The sequence below is a fragment of the Cetorhinus maximus genome, chromosome 1, assembly GCF_964194155.1.
Source record: "Cetorhinus maximus chromosome 1, sCetMax3.hap1.1, whole genome shotgun sequence".
Classification (NCBI taxonomy): domain Eukaryota; kingdom Metazoa; phylum Chordata; class Chondrichthyes; order Lamniformes; family Cetorhinidae; genus Cetorhinus; species Cetorhinus maximus.
Window position 1 is genome coordinate 46,902,939 of NC_135879.1, and position 22,461 is coordinate 46,925,399.

General features: G+C 42.7%; 1 protein-coding gene across 1 annotated transcript in view; it reads left to right on the forward strand.

Annotated features, from left to right (window-relative positions):
- Positions 1–11,846, forward strand: part of pdgfc (platelet derived growth factor c) — a 439,285-nt gene extending 427,439 nt beyond the window's left edge. Inside the window, exons 5-6 of the mRNA XM_078540645.1 lie at positions 6,832–7,046; positions 9,122–11,846. Of these exons, the coding sequence (XP_078396771.1) occupies positions 6,832–7,046; positions 9,122–9,238 (332 nt within the window). The 3' untranslated portion in view covers positions 9,239–11,846. The remainder of the gene's footprint in view (positions 1–6,831; positions 7,047–9,121) is intronic.
- Positions 11,847–22,461: the final 10,615 nt, after the last annotated feature.

A 22,461-nucleotide genomic window follows, 5' to 3' on the forward strand; every position in this document is an offset into this window, starting at 1 on the left:
TTAAGGGACCGGTTGACATGCACACCAAGGTCCCTCTGATCCTCAGTACTTCCCAGGGTACTACCTTTCATCGTGTATTCCCAAGCCTTGTTTGTCCTACCCAAGTGCATCACCTCACACTTATCCGGATTAAATTCCATTTGCTACTGATCAGCCCATCTGACCAGCCCGTCTATATCCTCCTGTAATCACTATTTACCCCCCCACCAATTTTAGTGTCATCCGCGAACTTACTGATCAACCCTCCTACATTCAAACCACAAACAGCAAAGGACCCAACACCGATCCCTGTGGAACCCCACTGGACACAGGCATCCAGTCACAAAAACACCCCTCGGCCATCACCCTCTGCTTCCTGCCATTCAGCCAATTCTAGATCCAATTTGCCAAATTGCCTTGGATCCCATGAGCTCTTACCTTCGTTATCAGTCTCCCATGCGGGATCTTATCAAAAGCCTTGCTGAAGTCCAAGTAGACTACATCAAATGCATTGTCCTCATCTACACACTTGGTCACCTCTTCGAAAAATTCAATCAAATTGGTCAGACATGGCCTCCCCTTAACAAAACCATGCTGACTGTCCTTGGTTAATCCCTGCCTCTCCAAGTGTAGATTAATTTTGTCCCTCAGAATTGCTTCCAATAGTTTCCCCACCACTGAAGTTAGACTGATTGGCCTGTAGTTCCCTGGTTTATCCCTTCCTCCCTTCTTGAATAACGGTACCACATTGGCTGTCCTCCAGTCCTTTTGCACCTCTCCTAATTGAAAATTATTGCCAGTGCCCCTGCTATCTCCTCTCTTGCCTCACTCAATGGCCTTGGATATATTTCATCTGGGCCTGGCGATTTATCTACTTTTAAGCCTGCCAGACCACTTAGAACCTCCTCCCTTTTTATGCTAATTTCTTCAAATATATCAGTCCTTCTGCCTGATTTCCATACCCACGTCGTCCCTCTCACTTGTGAACACCGAATCAATGTATTCATTTAGAACCCTACCTACGTCTTCCGGCTCCATACACAAATTACCACTATGGTCCTTAATGGGCCCTACTCTTTTCCTAGTTATTCTCTTACTCTTAATGTACTTGTAAAATTACTTCGGATTTTCCTTTATTTTACTTGCCAATGTTTTTGCATGCCCCCTTTTTTGCTCTCCTAATTTCCTTTTTAAGTTCCCCCTACACATTCTATACTCCTCTAGGGCTTCCGCTGTTTTGAGCCCTTGGTATCTGCCATAAGCCTCTCTTTTTCTCTTTATCCAATCCTGTATATCCTTCAACATCCAGGGTTTCCTGGATTTGTTGGTCCCACTCTTCGTCTTTACTGGAATATGTTGGCCCTATACTCTCCCTATTTCCTCCTTGAATGAGTCACACTGCTCTGACGCAGATTTACCTAAAAGTAGCTGCTCCCAGTCCACTCTGGCCAAATCATATCTGATCTTATTAAAATCGACCTTCCCCCAATTTAGAACTCTGATTTCTGGCCCATCCTTGTCCTTTTCCATAACAACCTTGAATCTAACGGAGTTATGATCACTATCTGCAAAATGCTCCCCCACTGATATCTCTACCACCTGCCCAGCTTCATTCCCTAAAATTAAGTCCAGGATCTCTCTTGTATGACCTTCTGCATACTGGCTTAAAAAGCTCTCCTGGATGCATTTTAAGAATTCTGCTCCCTCGAAACCTATCACACTATGACTAACCCAGTTAATGTTGGGGAAGTTGAAATTCCCCTCTATTACTACCTTATTATTTTTACACTTCTCTGAAATTTGCCTACATATCTGCTCCTTTATTTCTCTTTGGCTGTTTGGGGGCCTATAGTACACTCCCAGCATTATTTCTCTTTGGCTGTTTGGGGGCCTATAGTACACTCCCAGCAACGTGATTGCTCCTTTTTTGTTTTTAAGTTCTACCCATATGGCTTCATTTGAGGAGCCTTCTAACATGTGATCCCTCCTTACTGCTGTAATTGATTCTTTGATCAATATTGCGATACCCCCCCTTTTTTTACCTCCTTTCCTGTCTCGCCTGAAGACCCTATATCCTGGAACATTGAGCTGCCAATCCTGCCCCTCTCTCAACCATTTATCTGTGACAGCAGTGACATCATACTTCGAGGTGTTAATTTGTGCCCTCAACTCATCTGCCTTATTCATCAGACTCCCTGCATTAAAATAAATACCATCCAACCTTGCCAAACTCCCTTGTGCCTTAACTGGCCTATAATTTCTTTGCCTTCCAGACTCACTTGCTCTCTCTCTTCTAATTTTGGCTGTGCATCTCCCCCTGCTGACCCTCCTCTCAGGATCCCATCCCCCCTGCCAAGTTAGTTTAAATCCTCCCCAACAGCACTGGCAAACCTCCCTGCAAGGATGTTAGTCCCGTTCCGGTTCTGGTGCGACCCGTCCACCTTGTACAGGTCCCACCACCCCCAGAAATGGCCCCAATGTCCCAGAAATCTAAAGCCCTCCTTTCTGCACCATCTCTCCAGCCACACATTAATCTGGACTAACCTCCTATTTCTATATGCACTCATGTGTGGCAGCGGAAGTAATCCAGAGATTACTACCTTTGAAGTCCTGTTTTTTAATCTGCTTCCTAGCTCCCTAAATTCTGCTTACAGGACCTCATCCCTCTTTCTACCTATGTCATTGGTACCAATATGTACCACGATCTCTGTCTGTTTGCCTTCCCCCTTTAGAATGCCCTGCAACTGCTCAGTGACATCCTTGACCCTGACACCAGGGAAGCAACATAGCATCCCGGAGTCACGTCTATGGCCGCAGAAACGCCTGTCTGTTCCCCTTAGTATCAAGTCTCCTATCACTATTGCTCTTCCCCTCTTTTTCCTTGCCCCCTCCATGCAGCTGAGCCACTCTCTTGTGATGTCACTCTTGTTATTTTCAACAAGAACTCACTGCAGGACACTCTTCCCAGACTACTTCACCACGATGCTGACTGCAGGACACTCTTCCCACTCTCTGTCCTCTGTGGCCAACTCTACTGTAGGTGGATGGGTAACTAGCAGAGATGCTAAGGAGCATCTGGCCATCCTCAGAGCATCTCGAGAGGAGCCCCCAAATGTGACAGGCTGCCGAACTTCCTCCCTCTCAGTGTTGATGGCACGTCCCTGCCTACTGGAGTTGGAGTGGCACCTGGAGGGGAAACTAGACTCCCAGTTGTCCCTCTTGTCTGGCCACTGCAGCCTGTAGCTCATGGCAAAGCGATGGTATGCAGGTCTGCATATATAACCAGCAGCAACTGAGTGGTCTGCTGGATCTGGCTTTCCATGGTGGCCACCAACCTCTCCTTGGAAGCCATGCACTCACACACCTGAGGCATGGCAGAAGTCATAGACTGGATGGGCTCCTCGATCGTCAGAGCATGGCTGCGCATAACATCTGGCAGCTTCACCAGGTGTTCCCCTGTTCTACTCTACAACTCTAGCGGATTCAATGTGGCCAACATCAGTGGCCCATCATCAGTCTGGCATTCAGCATGAGCCTGGCCTCCAACAATCCCCCAACTGTCAGGGCCCTTGGCTGTCACAACAGCATCCACAACTGCTCATGCGTGTCAGTGAGGTGCTCTCTAGTTTGTGACCCTGGCCGATTCGCTATCACATACCTACTTAAGTGAATATATCTGCACTGTTAGAGAGCCTGGGGGAAGGATGTTCCTGCATCCTGTGATGCTCAGTGCTCTCAAAGGTGGACTGCATTCATATGAACCAGGAGCAAAGCCACAGAAGTCTCAAATTTATGAAGGAGGTAGTCATGGAGCTGTGCCACCCGCTTCAGCCCTCCCATTGGCCTTGAAGGTCACCATCTCCCTCGCATTTTATGCCTCTGGATCCTTCCAGGCAGCAGTGATAGACATCATGAATATCTTGCAATATGAAGTTAATCGGAGCATCCGGGAAGTGACAGAGGTCATATATGCAAGGTGAGAGGACTTCATCCTCTTCTCTCTCAAGAGATGAGGGAAATATAAAAGGGCACATGCCTTCACCAAAATAGTGGGATTTTTATGCGCCATCAACTGCGTGCATGCGGTTCCGCAGGCACCCCCTTCCCCCTTCCACCCATGTACAGAAACCACAAGGTTTACCACTCCATAGATGTGTAGCTGGTGTTTGGTCACACCAAGAAATTCATCTCAGTGAATGCCTGCCATCCTGGCAGCAGCTACACTGCCTTCTTCCTGCGAGAGTCTTCCCTACTCACCATTTCAAAGCCTTCAAGAGAACCCAGATACTGGCTTCTTGCAGACAACGGCTCCTCTACGCGCCAGAGAGGTTCTCGTAGCTTGTGGGTTTGCTGCATCCTCCACAACCTTGTCGATTATAAGGGTTCAGCCATAACCTCCTGCTATCTGGAGGCTACCCTGCTAGGAGGAGGTGAAAGAGCAGGAGGTGGAGGAGGAGGCAGAAAGAAGGCATCATGGACCCCATGAAATTGAACAAGTGAGAGAGAGTGGATTATCAGGCTCTGCTTCATTTAAACAAAATTTTCCATCTCAACCTGGACCAACAATTCCCTATCGCCACATCCATTTTAGACTCTCTACTACCACATCCCTATGGCCAACATTCAACAAGGAAAGCCACCAACAAAAGCCTTCACAAAACATCTTCATCCAACAACACATTCAATCATACAAACACTAATGAGCTATTAATCCTTGTATATTCCCTTAACACCTGCCTGTGGGTACCTTTAGCTGCCCTAGTGCTCCTACACAGTGCTGCCCCATGCAATATGGTTGGGGGAAGGCTGCTAACTTTCACTGGAAAGACTGAGATAGCCTTTCATGACATCCTGGAGCAACTCTGGGCCTAGAAGGCTCAGCTTCATACTGGCTCATGGGATCCAAGTTGCTTTTTTCTGTCTTCTCCTCCCAATTCTCCACCTACCCCTTTCCAAGAGAGGCAACAGTCTGAGTTGGCTTTCTGAAAGGCAACATGGTAGAGTGGCAGTGGTGGGAGCAGGAATGCAAGTTTGTCCTTCATGGCATCACTGCCACTCCCATGGGGGCAACACCCAGCAATCCTAGTCATCTGCTGAAGCACATTGCAGGACAGCTGGAAAGCATCTGAGCCTGAGCCATGGATCCTGTGCTCTTTATTTGAGCTTCCACTGCAGCACTGAGAGGTCAGGAGAATTCTGCCTGTGCTGTAGTAGAAACTGAGGCAGCAGCCATCAGATGCTCCATCATGAGTCAGGCCACCAATGCCCTCAGGCTTTGGTCACCACATCTATGGTGGATGCGATGGGCACCAAGGTCTACATGATGGCTCTGCCATGTTGAGGTCAAACTCCTCCATACTCCTAGACAATGACCTGAGGTTATCTGTTTGTTTGCCAATGGTCCAAGCAGCTCACTGTGCATGTTGATCAACATTCTCCCATAGGCCACCCCATTAAAATCCTCATCTGAGTTCCCTGCAGAACTCATCTGTGACCTCAACCTCCATGAACCCAACATATAAGCGTTTTATGCATATAAACAAAACCTAGTTCTGCAGAAGAGTCATTTTTGACTTGAAACGTTAACTCTGTTTCACTCTCCACAGATGCAGCCAGACCTGCTGAGTTTTTCCATTACTTTCTGTTTTTGCAACATGTAAGCAACCCTTTTCCTCTGGTTGCAGCCCACTTATGCCCAGCAACTCACCACATGCTGATGTGATTCTATACTACCCTCCAAGGTCTTTGCAGTGTCAGTATCTGAGCTGCTGGCTTACTGTAAGATCAAGTGCTGATGCATCTTCATCACTTTTGTGGGGACTCTTCCTCTTCCACTTGCCGCTACTGAGATTGTCCAGGCAGCAATCCTTCTGCATCTAAAACCATACAAGCAAAGGAGAAGGACTGGAGTGTAAGAAGAGGAATGAGGAGGAAAGCAGCAATCACACCTTCAGCTTTCACTTGCTGCCACATCTCAGGATGCGGGAAATGAGGGAATTAGCTGTAATTTACTGTTACTGTTATCCTCGACAGCCTCTGCTGCTCCAGATGCAATAGCCAGAAGGGAAATAAATGCCTTAGACGCATTACTTTCATTAGACTATCAGGTAGGCCAATAGCCCAGATATACAGCTGACAGACCACCAGACAAATCATGCGGTTTATTCGCACAACACAATAACATTTGTAGATAAAAAGTCTTTTAAATACCTATAATGGCACAGTCCACAAAATGAGCTGGAGAAACAGCAAAGGGCCCCATTATGCATGTCTGTTTCTCATTGGGATAGGATAATCTTCATTAGATCACAAATATGATCTTTTAATTAAATCAAAATAGACACAAGTGGAAATAGATTCAGATTTCAAGTAATCTTACATGGCAAAGCTAGTTAATTAATCGTTTTGTAGCTAAAATAATAGCTGGATTATTTATCAGTTAATTATATCTACAAATTTAACAAACCAAAAAGAAAATTTTCTTTCAGAAAATCCACCTCAAAACTTCCTTAACATGCTGACATTTCTCAGTAGATTATACAAAACAACACTCAAATCTCCATAATGTTATGTTTTTTTTTACATAGAATTTACAACCCTGAAATGACCCAACAGGTCCCAGTGTTTTTGCATCACATCAGCCTCATCCCACATTAACACATTTTTCTATTTCTTCCTCCCTTGTAACGCAACACAAGGCGACCTGATGTTTTACAAACTAGAGAATCAATAGTCAAAATATGTAGGTGATTCTTAGGCACTGTGCCATAACCTTGTGTTCTTAAATATTCTATTGAGATTGCGAGAAGCATGAGGAAACTAATAGAGGTGTCCTTGTTCTTGTTACTGCAGTGGATCTGAACTTGCTGAAAGAAGAGGTAAAGCTGTACAGCTGCACGCCACGCAACATATCAGTATCTCTGAGAGAGGAACTCAAACGGACAGACACCATCTACTGGCCTGGCTGTCTACTGGTAAAACGTTGTGGAGGGAACTGTGCCTGCTGCTCTCTTGGCTGCCAAGATTGTCAATGTGTCCCCATCAAAGTGTCAAAAAAATACCATGAGGTACCTTGTAGCTAGGTTTTCAAAAAAAAGTTCTCAGTGTCATAATAAGATTACAATAATGCTGTACGCTAAAGCTATTCTGATCTTTGCTGGGAAAAAAATGGTGAAAACTTCTAAAAAACAGGAAAATTTTAAAACTTTCAGATCCTGCACATGGACATCCAAGGACTCATTCAAAATAACTCACTGGGGGAAATTTTACAAACGCCCTCTTCCCACCGCCCCCCCACCCCAGCTGGGGACACCCACCCAAGATTTTTAATCCCCCCGCCCCCACCTTTGCAACTCCCACTGGCCTCCAAAGCCCAACTATACATAATCCCGCCCCCATTCCTCGGGTCCCTGATTCTGCCTGACCAAGATCCCCAAACTTACCTCTAAGTCCAATCACTGTGGATCTTCTCCTCCGAACTGCTGGTAGTCCAACAACAGCCACTACTGAATTTTGGGCCTGCTGGGATTACTCAGCTCCTGGCCAATGAGATTGGTCTCTCGAGGATGGGATTTCCTTTCCCTGAGGGGCAGAAGTCCCACAATAACCTCAGTAAGGGCACCCACAGCATATTATCGGTGTGGGGCAGCCTTTTTAAGTTGGCTAGCTCGCGACCAGCATTTCAATTGGGGCACGGGAGGGGGCAGAGGAATCCCCCCCTAACCAACCCAATACAATTCAGCCCATTGTCTCTTAAATTTCAGCAAATAGACTCCAGTCAGAACTAGTAACTTTCGAGCAGGTTCATGAATCATGTCTGTGCAAGCAGGAGTCATTTTTCATATTAAGCTAAATTAATCTGCTTAACCTTTTGGCAGACCCCAACAACCCATCTTTATCATACTCCAAATATAAATGAATAAAAATAAGATGCAAAGAAAAGAGCATGTTGCAATTAAAAGAATAATTTCAAATGGCACAATGCATGCCTTGTTTATACATTCATTGGACTCCCATAATATTGAAATTCAAGAGCAAGGGCGTTTTTCAGATCAAGCAGAATTGGGGGTATAGGAAGGATGGGGGATGCTGAATAATAGAAGCAAAACAAGAGAGAGGAAGGAGGACAGAAAGGACAAGACCGAGAATAGGCTGTTAGAGGGGGAGAAAAAGGAGTAGGAGAGAAGGGAGGTGGAAGTACAGCTACTTTGTGTATGCAGTTTTCTCAGTATCGATCCCACATTCAATGTTAAGTTTGGGATTCAAAATCAATATCCTATCACTAGAGTTATTGGCCATTGGTTGTCGTCAGATATCCCAAAATGGCTCTGAGAGCAACAGAGATCAGTGGACTAAAGATCCACCCCGAATAGCTGATGGAAAACCATGTTTTTAATCCTTTTACAGGATGTGAACATCGCTGACTAGGCCAGCATTTATTGCCCATCCCTAATTGTCCTTGAGAAGGTGGTGATGAGCTGCCTTCTTGAACCGCTGCAGTCCATGTGCTGTAGGTACACCCATACTGTTTTTAGGGAGGGAGTTCCAGGATTTTGAAGGACCATACAGGACTATTCAATTATGCATTGAAATTTATTTTTCAAACAAAATTTTCAGACGAAACAAAATTCAAGAGATGAAGTGACTAGAGTGTGATATTCAGTTGGGATAAGCAGCTGTAAAAACAAAATTGCATCACGAGTAACTCATTTTATCAGATTAAAATCCAGTTACTCATAAAATAAGAATGCTAAGAAATATTGCATTTCCATCATCATTTTTTGTTGTTGCTGATGTTTTGATACTGGTATTCACACGTATAGAGTTCGAGGTGACACAGTCCAGAGGTGCAATGCATATCATTGCTATAATGTATTACTTGAGTTTATAGAAACCCAAGTAAGAATTTGGATAATGCCACACTGATACCAAGGTTACTTTTATTTTATAAAGACAGCTTTACAAAATAGATTTGTTGTAGGAACAAAATCCTCAATGATTAGTGGTGTGGTCTAGATGTATCGTTCTTTTAGCTGTGTGCTAGTAATGGAAGATTCAAAATGTCTGGAAAGATCTAATTTGTGACAGGATAAAATCCCTTCATCTTTCATGGTGTTAATTTAATGGCTTACAACTCTTTCAGGTTCTTCAGCTGCGATATAGGAGCCCTGGGAAACCATTGCAGAAATCTCTGGCAGACGTGGGATTGGAGCACCACGAAGAATGTGACTGTGTGTGTAAAGGAAAAACAGGGGGTTAAGCTAGTTGCCCTTTTACCTTTCAGAGACTTAAACCATTGAGCAATGGGGCCTGTGTGCATTATCTTACTCAGAAATCACAGTCATCTCAGTTTTCAACTTTCCACTTTCTAGCTTTTTGGTGGATTTGGGGCAAGACACATCGGCTCTCCTGCCTATAGATGAAGCTGCAACGTATCATACAGGGGAAGAGTTCTATACCCAATGAAGTTTGGATTTCTAGATGACAACAAAGAAAATAGCTCTTGCATTGCACTCTGGGTTCCCTTTCTCTCTTTCACTTGTGGAAGGATATCAATGTTATTTAGTTCACTGTTCCAGTTCTGAACCGAGTAAAAGTTCAGAAAATAGTTTAAGAAAAAAGACTGCCTGGAGTCGATTACTGTTTACATCACATACTTTGTGGGTTACAGTATTCCTAGCCATGTTGCTGAAAACTTCCAAGAAAATTTGTTTGTCTTGTACCACTTCATCCTCGTGTGACATCATTTCCTGTGTGCATTAAACATTATTTTCTTCCATGCACTGTTTTTAAAGAGAAATCTGCATGTCTGTCTACAATCACAGCTACAATATTCTAGCAAATGTCTCCCATTGAACAATATATTGGAGAAATACAGAATTTGAGGAGAGTAAGGACTTATTTTTACAGACTTTCCTGAGGGCATTGCCTGAATGTGTGTACATTTTTTTCAAAATCTTCTCATTTAGGCTAAAATGACTAAAGCTTTTTTTATATTACATTAAATGTATCTATTTTGTACCAAACTTATTTAAGAATTTAGCTCTTTGCATTGTCCGAGATTTCTCATGATTCACAACATTTTACAAAAAAGGGAAATGGGTAGGTGTGATCAAAAGCACAGCCATACCATTGCACTGTCAGTGTTGGTGCTCTGTGCAATGTATATATCTTTTTGTACGGTACCACTATTCCAAAGATCGTACTAATCAGGATTTCTACCCAATTGTCTACCTTGCTCATAAAACAGTTGTATCTGTATCTTAGTTTAACTTGATCTCGTCTCTTTTTTCATTAAAATGTCATAAAAGTTAAAGAATATATAGTTTTATGAACAATTTGTATTAACTCAGAGTGTCAGTGGTGAATTTACTAATTGAGCTAAGCATGGTCTTCTAACCAGAGCAGCTGGATTATTAAAAGCAAAATACTGCAGATGCTGGAAATCTGAAACAAAAACAGAAAATGCTGGAAAAGCTCAGCATGTCTGACAGCATTTGTGGAGAGAGAACCAGAGTTAATGTTTCGAGTCCGTATGACCCTTCTTCAGAATTCTGAAGGAGCTCTGAAGAAGGGTCATACGGACTCGAAACGTTAACTCTGTTGCTCTCGCCACAGATGCTGCTAGACCAGCTGAGTTTTTATAGCATTTTCTGTTTTCGTTCCAGCCGGATTATTAAATATTTCACTGCAAAAAACAAAGCCAGTTTCCTAGAAAATTAGAGATATTTTTGCAATTGAAAGACTATGTTCAAAAGTTCTGAAGCACTCATTTTTTAAAAATCTGCATTACATGTTGGTTACGCATTGGTATTTATTTAATTTTAAACAAAATGTTAAAAACTCACTTGTTTCTATTAATGTAGCTAATGTAGAAGCAACTAGATCTGTAAAGGTTACACGTATTTCTATACCAATTATCCTTGATCTTTGACCACAGAGTAATCAAGTAACTGCATATATGTTCTGTATATGATGCTGTAATGACCTTGCTCTTCATTAATCTGAAATACGACACCCAATCTAACTGTAAGTCAACATGATAAACAAGTCTGTGCTTTCATGAAATGAAGGAAGAGGTACATTTTTGGCTTTATTCTGAATATCAACAGCCCCTTGTAAAGTCTATTAGAGGGATTCATTAAAATAACTCAACTTGTAAAACTTGGTTTGCAGTAAATCTTTAAAAAAAATACTTAGAAGATTTTGTGCAGTAATAAATGTTGAAGTGAAGTTTATAGGGATGGTGATATTAAACTTATTTGTGACTGTAAACTGAAATCTGTCAGTCCTGAAGGTTAAAAAATCTTGCCATTTATATGCTTAAATAGTTGCCCCTCATATTGAGTTGATGCTTACTGTCAGATTGTTGCAGTGCTCCAAAATGAAATGCAATGGATAATGTTCAGCCTACGAATGCTGAATCCATTCCTATCCACTTTCACCCCAAATGAAGTGATACTTGAGGTGACAATATATAATAAAATTTCAGCTTTAGGCATCGCTTGCCTCAGTGCTGGGAGCAAACTTGACTTAGCCCTGTCTTAGCCCACACTTGCTTGTAAAGTACTATACCACTTAAAAACAAACAAGCAAACAATGCAATAGTCACATATTCCTGATTTATGCAATGGCAAGGGTTGACTCAACTATAACTTTATGCGGCTTCCTTGGAGTATTTCTTTAAATGTCTTTGCTATTTATAAAGAGAGATTCAACCAGCTAAGATTTGAACTTTGAACACTGTGACACTTAACTAGGTATCACTTACAGCAACTGGTTTCTCTTTCTGCTGGGTGGCAACCAGCTGACCTTGAAATCCCAAGTTAGGATGTCTGATGTGAAATAAACTTCCATGAAATTTAAAAGTATTGTCCAGTTAATATGGTGCGGTCAGTGTTGTTTTCTGTTCCACAGCTATTATTTCCCATGAGAACACAAGAAAAGCTAGAGATGAGAAAAGTTTATTCAACACATCAGAGTTTACCCATCTAATTCTGTTACTGTACTTGTCAAGTCTTCAAGTCTTAGAAAAGGATATTAAAAGTGGAGGCACTGTCTGTGATGTCAACATTATGCAAATCTTAAATGTAAGATTTTCAGTCATAAACCATTCATGTGCCAAAGGTATCACTTCACATCATAAACTGCATTAGTAGGAAGAATGTTTGTTGAATCTCCAAGCACTGACAAAGGGCAATAACAAAGCGCAGTAAAAAAATCAATGCTCTTTGACCATCATAAAGGATACATGTGGCAGGTCCAAAACACTGATTTTCTCCAGTTATTGTGAGAGCAAACAAGTCATGTCAGCAATAAGCAATTCAGCCATCCCATATTAGCAATCATGAGGAACAGAGGTTCCACATAATTGGCTGTAGTACAAGAGCAACTTAATGTCAAGACCCACCAAAAAGAGGGATGTTTAATCAAATGATGGTAAGCTATTTTTCACGAGACACAATTTAATGATGGAAAACAATTGACCATTACTACAATTGTACAGGGTTTTGGTCAGATCACATTGGTGTACCATGTGCAGTTTTGGTTTCCACATTTAAGAAAGGATATACTTGCATTGGAGGTGGTACAGCGAAGGTTCACTAAATTGGTCCCTGGGATGAGGGGATTGTCCTATGATGAGAGACTAAATTGGTCTTATATTCTCTGGACTTTAGAAGAATGAGAATTGGCCTCAGTGAAACCTACAAAATTCTGAAGGAGTGCTGTGTTTGGCTGCAGTAGAGAGCTTCGGTTGGAGATTGGTGATTGAGGGATTTTCACAGTTTAAAACAGTGAGAGGAGAGCCGGGACTGTCACAGTTTAAAACAGTGAGCGGAGAGCCGGGATTTTTACAGTTTAAAACAGCAAGAAGAGAGCTGCGATTTTTACAGTTTAAAACATCGAGAGGAGAGCCAGGAGCACATGGAGAGTGGACCTGCATGATAAGGGCAGCGGTGGCAGGGGATAAAAACTAGCAGCAGACAGCCCCTTCAACCTGCTTCTACCTGTCAGAGTGAGTGTGTGACATCACAGGAAAACAGGTAGGTGATTGGTGGGTATCTCTTCTGTGTCTCTTTTGATTGGCCAAGTGGTTTAAATCAGGAGACATTATTACAGCTGAAGAGTACAGTTCAGAAATTAACTTTTAAAATATTTAACATTAAAATTGATTAATTAAATAGAATAGAGCTGGCTGGGCAGGCAATGTGTTGCAGCTGTAGTATGTGGGAAATGGTGGACACTGGTGACCACATCTGCGGCAAGTGTTGGCTGCTCAAGGAACTTCGGCTCAGAATTGATGAGTTGGAGTCTGAACTGCGGACACTGCAGCAAAATCAGAGAGAGGGAGAGCTACCTGGACACTCTGTTTCAGCAGGCAGTCACACCCTTTAGATTAATTACATCAAATTTGGCCTGTGATCAGAGGCAGGAGGGTGTGACTGCGAATGAGGCAGATATGGGGATCCAGAATTTAGCTTTGGAGGAGCTTCAGCCAGAGCCCTTGTCCAATAGGTACGAAGTTCTTGCTCCTGGTGTGGACGAAGACACAGACTGCAGGGAGGATCAGCGAACTGACCACAGCACCGTGGTACAGAGCGCCATTCAAGTCGGGGGAGAAAAGAGAAATGTAATAACAATAGGAGCTAGGGGAATAGACACTGTTCTCTGCAGCAAAGACAGAGTCCCGAAGGCTGTATTGCCTATCTGGTGCGAAGGTTAAGGACATCTCTTCTAGGCTGGAGAGGAACTTGGAGTAGGAGGGAAAGAATCCCGTTGTCGTCCACATAGGTACCAATGACATAGTTAGGACTAGGAAAGACACTCTGCTGAGAGATTACGAGCAGCTCAGGGCTAAGTTAAAAAGCAGAACCATAAAGGTAATGATCTCCAGATTACTACCTAAGTCATGTGCAAATTGGTGTAGGGTAATTAGGATAACTAACATAATCAATGTTAGGACCTTTGCTGTTTGTAGTATACGTAAATGATTTGGAGGAAAATGTAACTGGGCTAATTAGTAAGTTTACAGACGACACTAAGGTTGGAGGAGTTGCAGATAGTTAAGAGGATTGTCAAAGGATACAACGGGATATAGATCGGTTGGAGACTTGGGCGGAGAAATGGCAGATGGAGTTTAATCCGGGCAAATGCGAGGTAATGCATTTTGGAAGGTCTAATACAAGTAGGAATTATACAGTAAATGGCAGAACCTTTAAGTGCATCGATGGGCAGAGGGATCTGGGTGTACAGGTCCACAGGTCACTGAAAGTGGCAACGCAGGTGGATAAGGTAATCAGGAAGGCATATGGCATGCTTGCCTTCATTGGCAAGGGTATTGAGTATAAAATCTGGGAAGTCATGCTGCAGCTGTATAGAACCTTGGTTAGGCCACACTTGGAATATTGCATGCAATTCTGGTCGCCACATTACCAGAAGGATATGGAGGCATTGGAGAGGATGCAGGGGAGGTTTACCAGGATGCTGCCTGATCTGGAGGTTATTAACTATGAGGAGAGGTTGGAGAAACTCGTATTGTTCTCACCAGAGCGACGGAGATTGAGGGACGACATGATAGAAGTTTACAAAATTATGAGTGGCATGGACAGAGTAGATAGAAGCTTTTTCCCAGGGTGGAAGAGTCAATTACTAGGGGACATAGATTTAAGGTGAGAGGAGAAAACTTTAGAGGAGATGTGTGGGACAAGTTTTTTACGCAGAGGGTAGTGAGTGTCTGGAATTCACTGCTAGAGGAGGTGGTGGAAGCAGGTACGATAGTGGTGTTTAAGAGGGAGCTTGACAAATACATGAATAGGATGGGAATAGAGGGATACGGACCCCGGAAGTGCAAAATGTTTTAGTTTGACAGGTAATATGATCGGCACAGGCTTGGAGAGCCGAAGGGCCTGTTCCTGTGCTGTACTTTTCTTTGTTCTTTCTGCTTTGTAAATAAAATTAGAGAGGTAAATGTGTGGCTCAAAGATCGGTGTGGGAGAAATGGGTTCCGATTTATGGGGCACTGGCACCAGCACTGGGGAGGCAGAGAGCTGTTCTGTTGGGATGGCTTTATCTGAACCAGCTGGGACCAGTGTCCTGGCGAATCGTATAACTAGGATTGTAGTTGGGGCTTTAAACTAATTAGTGGGGGGAGGGTTCAATTGAAGGAAAGTTTAGAAAATCAAAAATAAATGAGAGAGCAGAGGTGCAGCATAGTGAAGAGGCAAACGATAATCAAAGTGTGACAGGAAAGGGCAGAAAATATAAGCGGAAGAGTGCAGTCGAATTTAGAATCAGAATGAGTAATAATGGTAAAAAGTCAAAGTTTAAGGCTCTTTATCAAAAGTATGCAGCGTTTGTAACAAAATAGATGAGTTGACGGCACTAATAGAAATAAATGGATATGACTTAATAGCTATTACAGAGATGTGGCTGCAGGGTGACCAAGACTGGGAACTCAATATTCAAGGCTATTCGACAATCCCAAAAAATAGGCAAAAAGGAAAATAAGGTGGGGTAGCTTTGTTAATAAAGGAAGGTATCAGTGCGGTGGTGGGTAGTGATATAGGTGCAATGATGTGGAATTAGTTTGGGTGGAAATAAGGACTAGCAGGGCAAAGAAGTCACGGGTGGGAGTCGTCTATAGACCCCTAGGTAAGACAATGTATAAATTGGGAAATAATGGAGGCATGTATTGTCATGGGTAATTTTAATCTGCATATTGACTGGACAAATCAGATTTGCAGGGGTAAAATGGAAGACAAATTTGTAGAGTGCATCAGAGATTATTTCTTAGAGCAATACATTGCAGAACCTACCCGGGAACAGGCTATTTTAGATCTAGTAATGTGTAATAAAGTAGGATTAATAAGAGACCTCGTAGTTAAGGATCCTCTAGGGGGTTGCGATCACAACATGGTAGAATTTCAAATTCAGTTTGAGGGCGAGTAACTGGGATCTCAAACCAATGTCCACAACTTAAATAAGGGCAGTTACAGAGGTATGAAGAAAGAGTTGCCTGAAGCAGGCTGGGAAAATAGGCTAAGGGAAAGTCAGTGGATGAGCAGTGGCAAACATCTAATCAGATATTTCATTACGCTCAACAAAAATTTATCCCGGTCAAAAAGAAGGACTCGATGAGAAGGATTAACCACCCATGGTTAACAAAGGTGGTCAAGGAGAGTATCCAATCAAAAACTAAGGCATACAAAGCAGCGAAAACTAGTGGTGGACCAGAGGATTGGGAATTTTTTTAGGAACCAGCAGCAGATGACTAAAAAGCTAACAAAGAGGGAATTTAAGAAGAATATACTGGCATTGGAGGCAGTTCAAAAGAGATTCACTAGGCTGATTCCTGGGATGAAGGGGTTTGCTTATCAAGAACAGCTAAACAGGTTAGGCCTTTATTCCTTAGAGTTTAGAAGAATGAGGGGTGATCTTATTGAAACGTACAAGATTCTGAGGGGGCTTGACAAAGTAGATGTTGAGAAGATGTTTCTACTAGTGGAGCAATCTTGAAGCAGGGGACATAGTTACAGAATAAGGGGACAAACATTTAAAACTGAGATGCGAAGGAATTTCTTCACTCGGAGGGTAATGAATGTCTGGAATTCTTTACCTCAGAATTGTGGAGGCTAGATCACGGAAAGTATTTAAAGAGGAGGTAGATAGATTTTTAAAGTATTGGTGAGTTGAGGGCTATGAGGAGCTGTCATGAAAGAGGAGTTGTGGCCTAGGGCAGATCAGCCATGATCTTATTGAATAGCAGGGCAGGCTTGAGTGGCCAAATGGCCTACTCCTGCTCCTATTTCTTATATTCTTATGATTGGGTAGATGTTGAGAGATTGTTTTTGAAGGTGTTCTTGTATTGTAATAGCTGTCTGGGCTCTCAGCCAAGTCTCATTATGTATGCTTGATTGAGAGTCCAGACAGCTATTTGAATGCTAGAACGGCTATGCCCCAGAGGAAATATTGATTGTCAACTCAGGCTCTCTGATCTCTTTGGTCAATTTCACAATGTTTGTTGACATAAGTTTAAGTGGTTTCAAGGGTTTGTGGTTTTTGAAACTTTGAGAGCTGGGATGATTGACATTTTTGTTAGTTTTCAGTCTAGACTTTCTTTTTCGAGCATAGGAGAAAGTTAGTGGTGGTCATCTTCCAAAATTCTGGAATTGTTCCTGCAGATTCAAAGGTGGCCAATATAATTCCACTATTTAAGAAAAGAAGAGAGAAAATAGGGAACTACAGGCCTGTTACCTTGACATCTGTAGTAGGGAAAATGCTAGAATCTATTATAAAGGATGTAATAGCTGGACACTTAGGGCAGGATTTTCTGGTCCCACTGCCATGGGAATCATCATGGCCAGGATATAAAATTTGACAGACCAGCAAAAGGTCCATTGACTTCGGGCACGAATTTCCAGTCCAAAAATCCCACCCTTAGAAAATAATGGTAGGATTGGGTAGAGTCAACATGAATTTATGAAAGGGAAATCATGTTTGACAAACCTTTTTGAATGTTTTGAGGATGTAACTAGCAGAATAGATAAAGGGGAACCAGTGGATACGGCACATTAGGATTTTCAGAAGGCTTTTGATAAGGTTCCACACAAGACCTTAGCAAGCAAAATTAGAGCACATGGGATTGGGGATATTATGCTGACATGCATTGAGGATTGATTAACAGACAGAAAGCAGAGAGTAGGAATAAACAGGTCATTCTCAGATGGGGTACCACAAGGATTAGTATTTGGGTCCCAGCCACTGCTTTTTGGATGTGGGACCACAAGTTATATTTTCAAGTTTGCTGATGACACAAAATGAGTGTGAGCTGTGAGGTGGATGCAAAGAGGCTTCAAGGTGTAGACAGGCTAAACGAATGAGCAAGAACATGGCGGATGGAATATCATGTGGAAAAATGTGAAGCTATCCACTTTGGTAGGAAAAACAGAAATGCGGAGTATTTCTTAAATGGTGATAGATTGGGAAGAATTGATGTCCAAGGGAACTTGGGTGTCCTTGTTCACAAGTCACTGAAACCTAACTTGTAGGTGTAACAATCAGGAAGGCAAATAGTATATTGGCCTTTATTGTAAGAGATTTGAGTATAGGAGTAAAAGTGTTGTTGCAGTTGCTGCAGCGGAACATTGGCAACAAATTAAAACTGGCCGAAAGGGATTAACCACAACAAAAACTCCGGAGTAGGAATTGGTGGGGGAGCTATTGATATAACAAAATACGGGGCTTAACAGGAACATATGGATGTATAAAGTTAATTATATTGTAAAAGCTTGATGAAACCGTGCCTGGAGTATTGTGTGCAGTTTTGGTCTCCTTACCTAAGAAAGGATATACTTGCCATAGAGGGTGTGCAACGAAGGTTCATCAGACTAATTCCTGGCATGACGGAATTATCCTATGAGGAGTGATTGAGGAGACTGGGCCAGTATTCTCTAGAGTTTAGAAGAATGAGAGGTGATGTTATTGAGACATACAACATTTTTACAGGGCTCGACAGGGTAGATGGGGTCAAGGGTGGTGGGTCATCACAAACCAGGGGACACAGTCTCAGAATAAGAGGTAGACAATTTAGGACTGAGATGAGGAGGAATTCCTTCACTCAGAGGGTGTTAAATATTTGGAATTCTCTACCCAAAAGGGCTGTGGAGGCTCAGTCATTGAATATTTTCAAGACAGTGATAGATTTCCAGTTATTAAAGATATCAAGGGATATGTGGATAGTTCGGGAAAATGGCATTGAGGTGGAAGATCAGCCTTGGTCTAGCTGAATGGTGGAGCAGGCTCGAGGGGCCAATGGCCTACTGCTGCTGTTATTTTCTATGTTCCTATGTTCTTATGTGATATCATCTGCAGATGTTGGGTCAGTTTCTACATGTACGCTGATGACACCCAGCTCTATCTCTCCTCCACATTCCACTCTCTCTAAGTTGTAAGAAATGTTCCATGATATTCAGCATTTTCTCAAGTTAATCATGGTGAATGTTGGAGTTAGGATTTTCTAACACTCTCACAAACTCGATTCCTAGCCGCTGATTCCAGCCCCACCTTAGCCAATAAAAGCTTTGGCATGCCAGGTCAAGTCCCAACCTGGATCCCCAGATGGATTACATTTCTGCCTCCGAACATCTTCTCAGTGAAAGGTAGTATTCCTGTCAGCAGATTGCCAGGCCAAAATTGAAGAAGCTGCTGACAAGGGAGATTACATCCTCCCTGAGACAGGGTTACCATGTTGACAAAGGTTCCGTCCCAAATGTGGATCCACTTCTGCCAAATATGATGGGAGTGGCCAGAAGGGTTGTGGACTTTTGGACCCCACGTTTTATAGAGCCCTACATCACATATATCACTGAGGTAAATTTCTGGAGCAGTCACTAACAGCACGGAATCACACTTGACACAATCATAGATCAGGAATGGAAGTTAGCAAAGCTGATTTGTAGTGCTCCTGATTCTCTGGCTGTTAATTTTCGTGATCAAAAAATTTGGCATGCTGGCATCTGCAACTAATTCTCAAATATGCACTCTTGTTGAGCAAGACTGTACTTTGAGAGGTGGAATATCTGAAAATTGAGTCTCCTACTTTTGAAGAAGCAGAGGAAAATTGGTGACAAATTAAAACTGGCTGAAAGGAATTTACCACAACAAAACCTCCGGGGCGGGAGTTGATGGGGGAGCTACTGAAATAGCAAAATACTAGGCTTAACAGGAACAAATGGATCTATAAAGTTAAATTATATTATGAAAACTGAGCACCTTGATGACCGTTGTCTCACAAGCAAATGTGAAAATAACAGCATTAGAATAACAATGTAAAGAGTAAATGAAGTTCAGTGAAATAAACTTATAAATCCAAAATATGAGAAAAGTTACTGAACACATACAAAAGGCCCACCACCAGCTTATCATATAATATGTATATAATGCAGCCCACTCAACTTTCCATCCAGTTAATTTAATGTCAGGAAAATCAGATGAGTTCTATTATAGAGCTACAATCCTTCCTGCCCATTTTTTCTCCATGCTCCAATTAAGCACACTTAATATTTTATGCCCAAGTGCAATGAGCAGAAAATTTGACCTGTCAACTTTGTAGCTACTTTTTGCAAACTTGGATATAAACTGAGCGCTAATGCATATATCTTTTTTCCTGAAATCACAAAATGTATTTTCTCAACAGCACACTGGAGATGCTGGGGAACCATTTTGGCAGCTTTAAAGATGAACACCTGCTGCGAGAGAACTCAAGAACAGAGATGTGTATTTAATTTGAAGAAAATCTTCAAAAGTTGTTGCCATGGCGTTGACAGATTGGCTTGTACCATGGCTCAGTAGGACATGGGTTTTTGCCAGTAATTCCCAACATGGAGAAATCCAGATGGAGGCCAGGCGAGGAAGGCTTCAGCCAAGCAGAAGTCTGGCATTCACCTCAGAGAAGGAAGGATTCAATACCCCAGTTTAGTCTCACACACCTCCCTCTAGTTGCAGACAATAGATTAGCATTGGAGTTATGGACCCAAATGGGGAAATTTTAAAAAAACACTGCAAAAGTAGTTCAAGTAAATTCTGTGCCTGTCTATTAGAGATATTTTTAAGGGAGGGAGGAAGGAACAAATTTAAAATAATTAATAAATAACAGCAATGTGAAAGAAATATTGGAGAGCTGGCTGCTTGAAGGCATAATATGCACATGAGATGGGCCATCAGGCTCCTCCAGCTTTTGTTTCTGTAGCAACAAATCAAGGCAAATAAAAGTGAACCTGAACCCCAGAAACAGTGATGGAGATTTTATCAAGAGCCATTTGTCCCTGTGCTAAGCTGTGCTCTGAGGTAGTAAATGGAATTAGATTAATGTTCCAGTTGTGATGCAGACATTCTGTAATTTAGCTTTCAATGTTTCTGCAGCATTCATGACATATGATGGAAAACATGTTTATCTGTTGGAAACTTTTTTTCCTCATTTTTCAAAAGGCTAAAAACTCTACACTGCCAATGACTGCTGTTAAGGAATATAAGAACAGGAGTGCCTTGAACCTGCTTCCATGCATCACTCCTGAACAGCCTGTCTAACTTTAAGGTTATCCCTCTTTGTTCTGACTTCTCTACCAGAGGAAATGGCTATAAAAACAAAAACTTCTTGAAATACTCAGCAAGTCGGGCAGCATCTGTGGTTAACCGGATAGATATTTCCCAGCCCACGTGTGTGCGTGTCTATGTGTGACATGACAGTGAATCCTCAGAATGCTGATCCTCCTCTGAAGACTCCATGGGTTCTTCCCTCCTGCACCAGATCTGGAAATGTACCTGTGGGAGGTGAAAGACTTGAGATAGTGCTGAAAGCGGATGAAATAGGGGCTCATGACATTTAATGTATTGGTGACATCGACTCAACTTGAGTGGCAGTTAACTGCCAAGTGGCAGCGTGATATCATTGGTGTCACCAGGTCTCAGGGCCACCACCATTTCTCCATCAGCAAAAACCTGCAGGTGCCACTCTGCTGATCTCCAGGGTTTCCTCATCCATCGATGTCGGGCTGCAGCTCCGAACCTTGGGTTTCTGCCTCCCCCTGGAGTTGTAGGCTGTCTTCTTCTGCAATGAAATAAGTCAGAGAGTTTGGAGTGTGAGAAGTGAGCTGATTTCTCAGGGTGGAGGGTTAACATTTGAGGAGGGTGACTGTGTGGCACGAATGTGAGAGGGCAACAGGCTGACGGTGGGTTTGTGTTGTCTATGGAGGTGGAGATTTGAGGAGGAGGCCAGAGAGAAAAGAATGTGTGTAACAGCGAGGTGTCTGTCAGAGAAGTGACATACAGGAGAATGCTAGGGAAGTGAGAGATTGATGGCTGCCAGCTGAGAGTTGCATGGCACTTGTCTTGCAGGACCTCATGAGGTCATTGAACCCTTTACCACACTGGATTTGGTTCCATGACAGCACCATTCCTGATTGGTGATGCTGGCTAGCTCCTCCTGCTGTCCTCGAATGAAAGGATTTCTATCTGTGTCCTCACTGCATCAATCTTATCTCCAGGAACGAGTACACAAACTTAAAGGAAGGTGTGTGGGGACAGCCTTCCCATCCATGCTGCAGCTCTTTCCTCCCTCGCACTGGACTTTTTGTTGAAAACACTATTGCCTTTGTGCATTCTGCAGGGGCACCTTTAATAGAGATCCTCAATGTTGCTTCAGCTGCACTATCCCACCCAACCTGGAAATGGGCTGATAATTGGTTTGTTGCGGGCACCACAAAGCATGCAAGTCAGAGTGCCGGGTTCTCGAAACAAAAATGATCCGGCTGTTCCAGCAGGAACTAAGGTGAGGAGATCCCACCCACCATTTTAGGCCGATAACTTTTGTCAGAGACAAAGCCACCAATTTCCCAGTTTATAAGCAAGTGCAGAGCCAGAGAAAAGGGGAGGTGAGGGAGGAAGGAACAAAAGGAAAGGTCAGTGATAGGGTTGGAGAGGTAACTA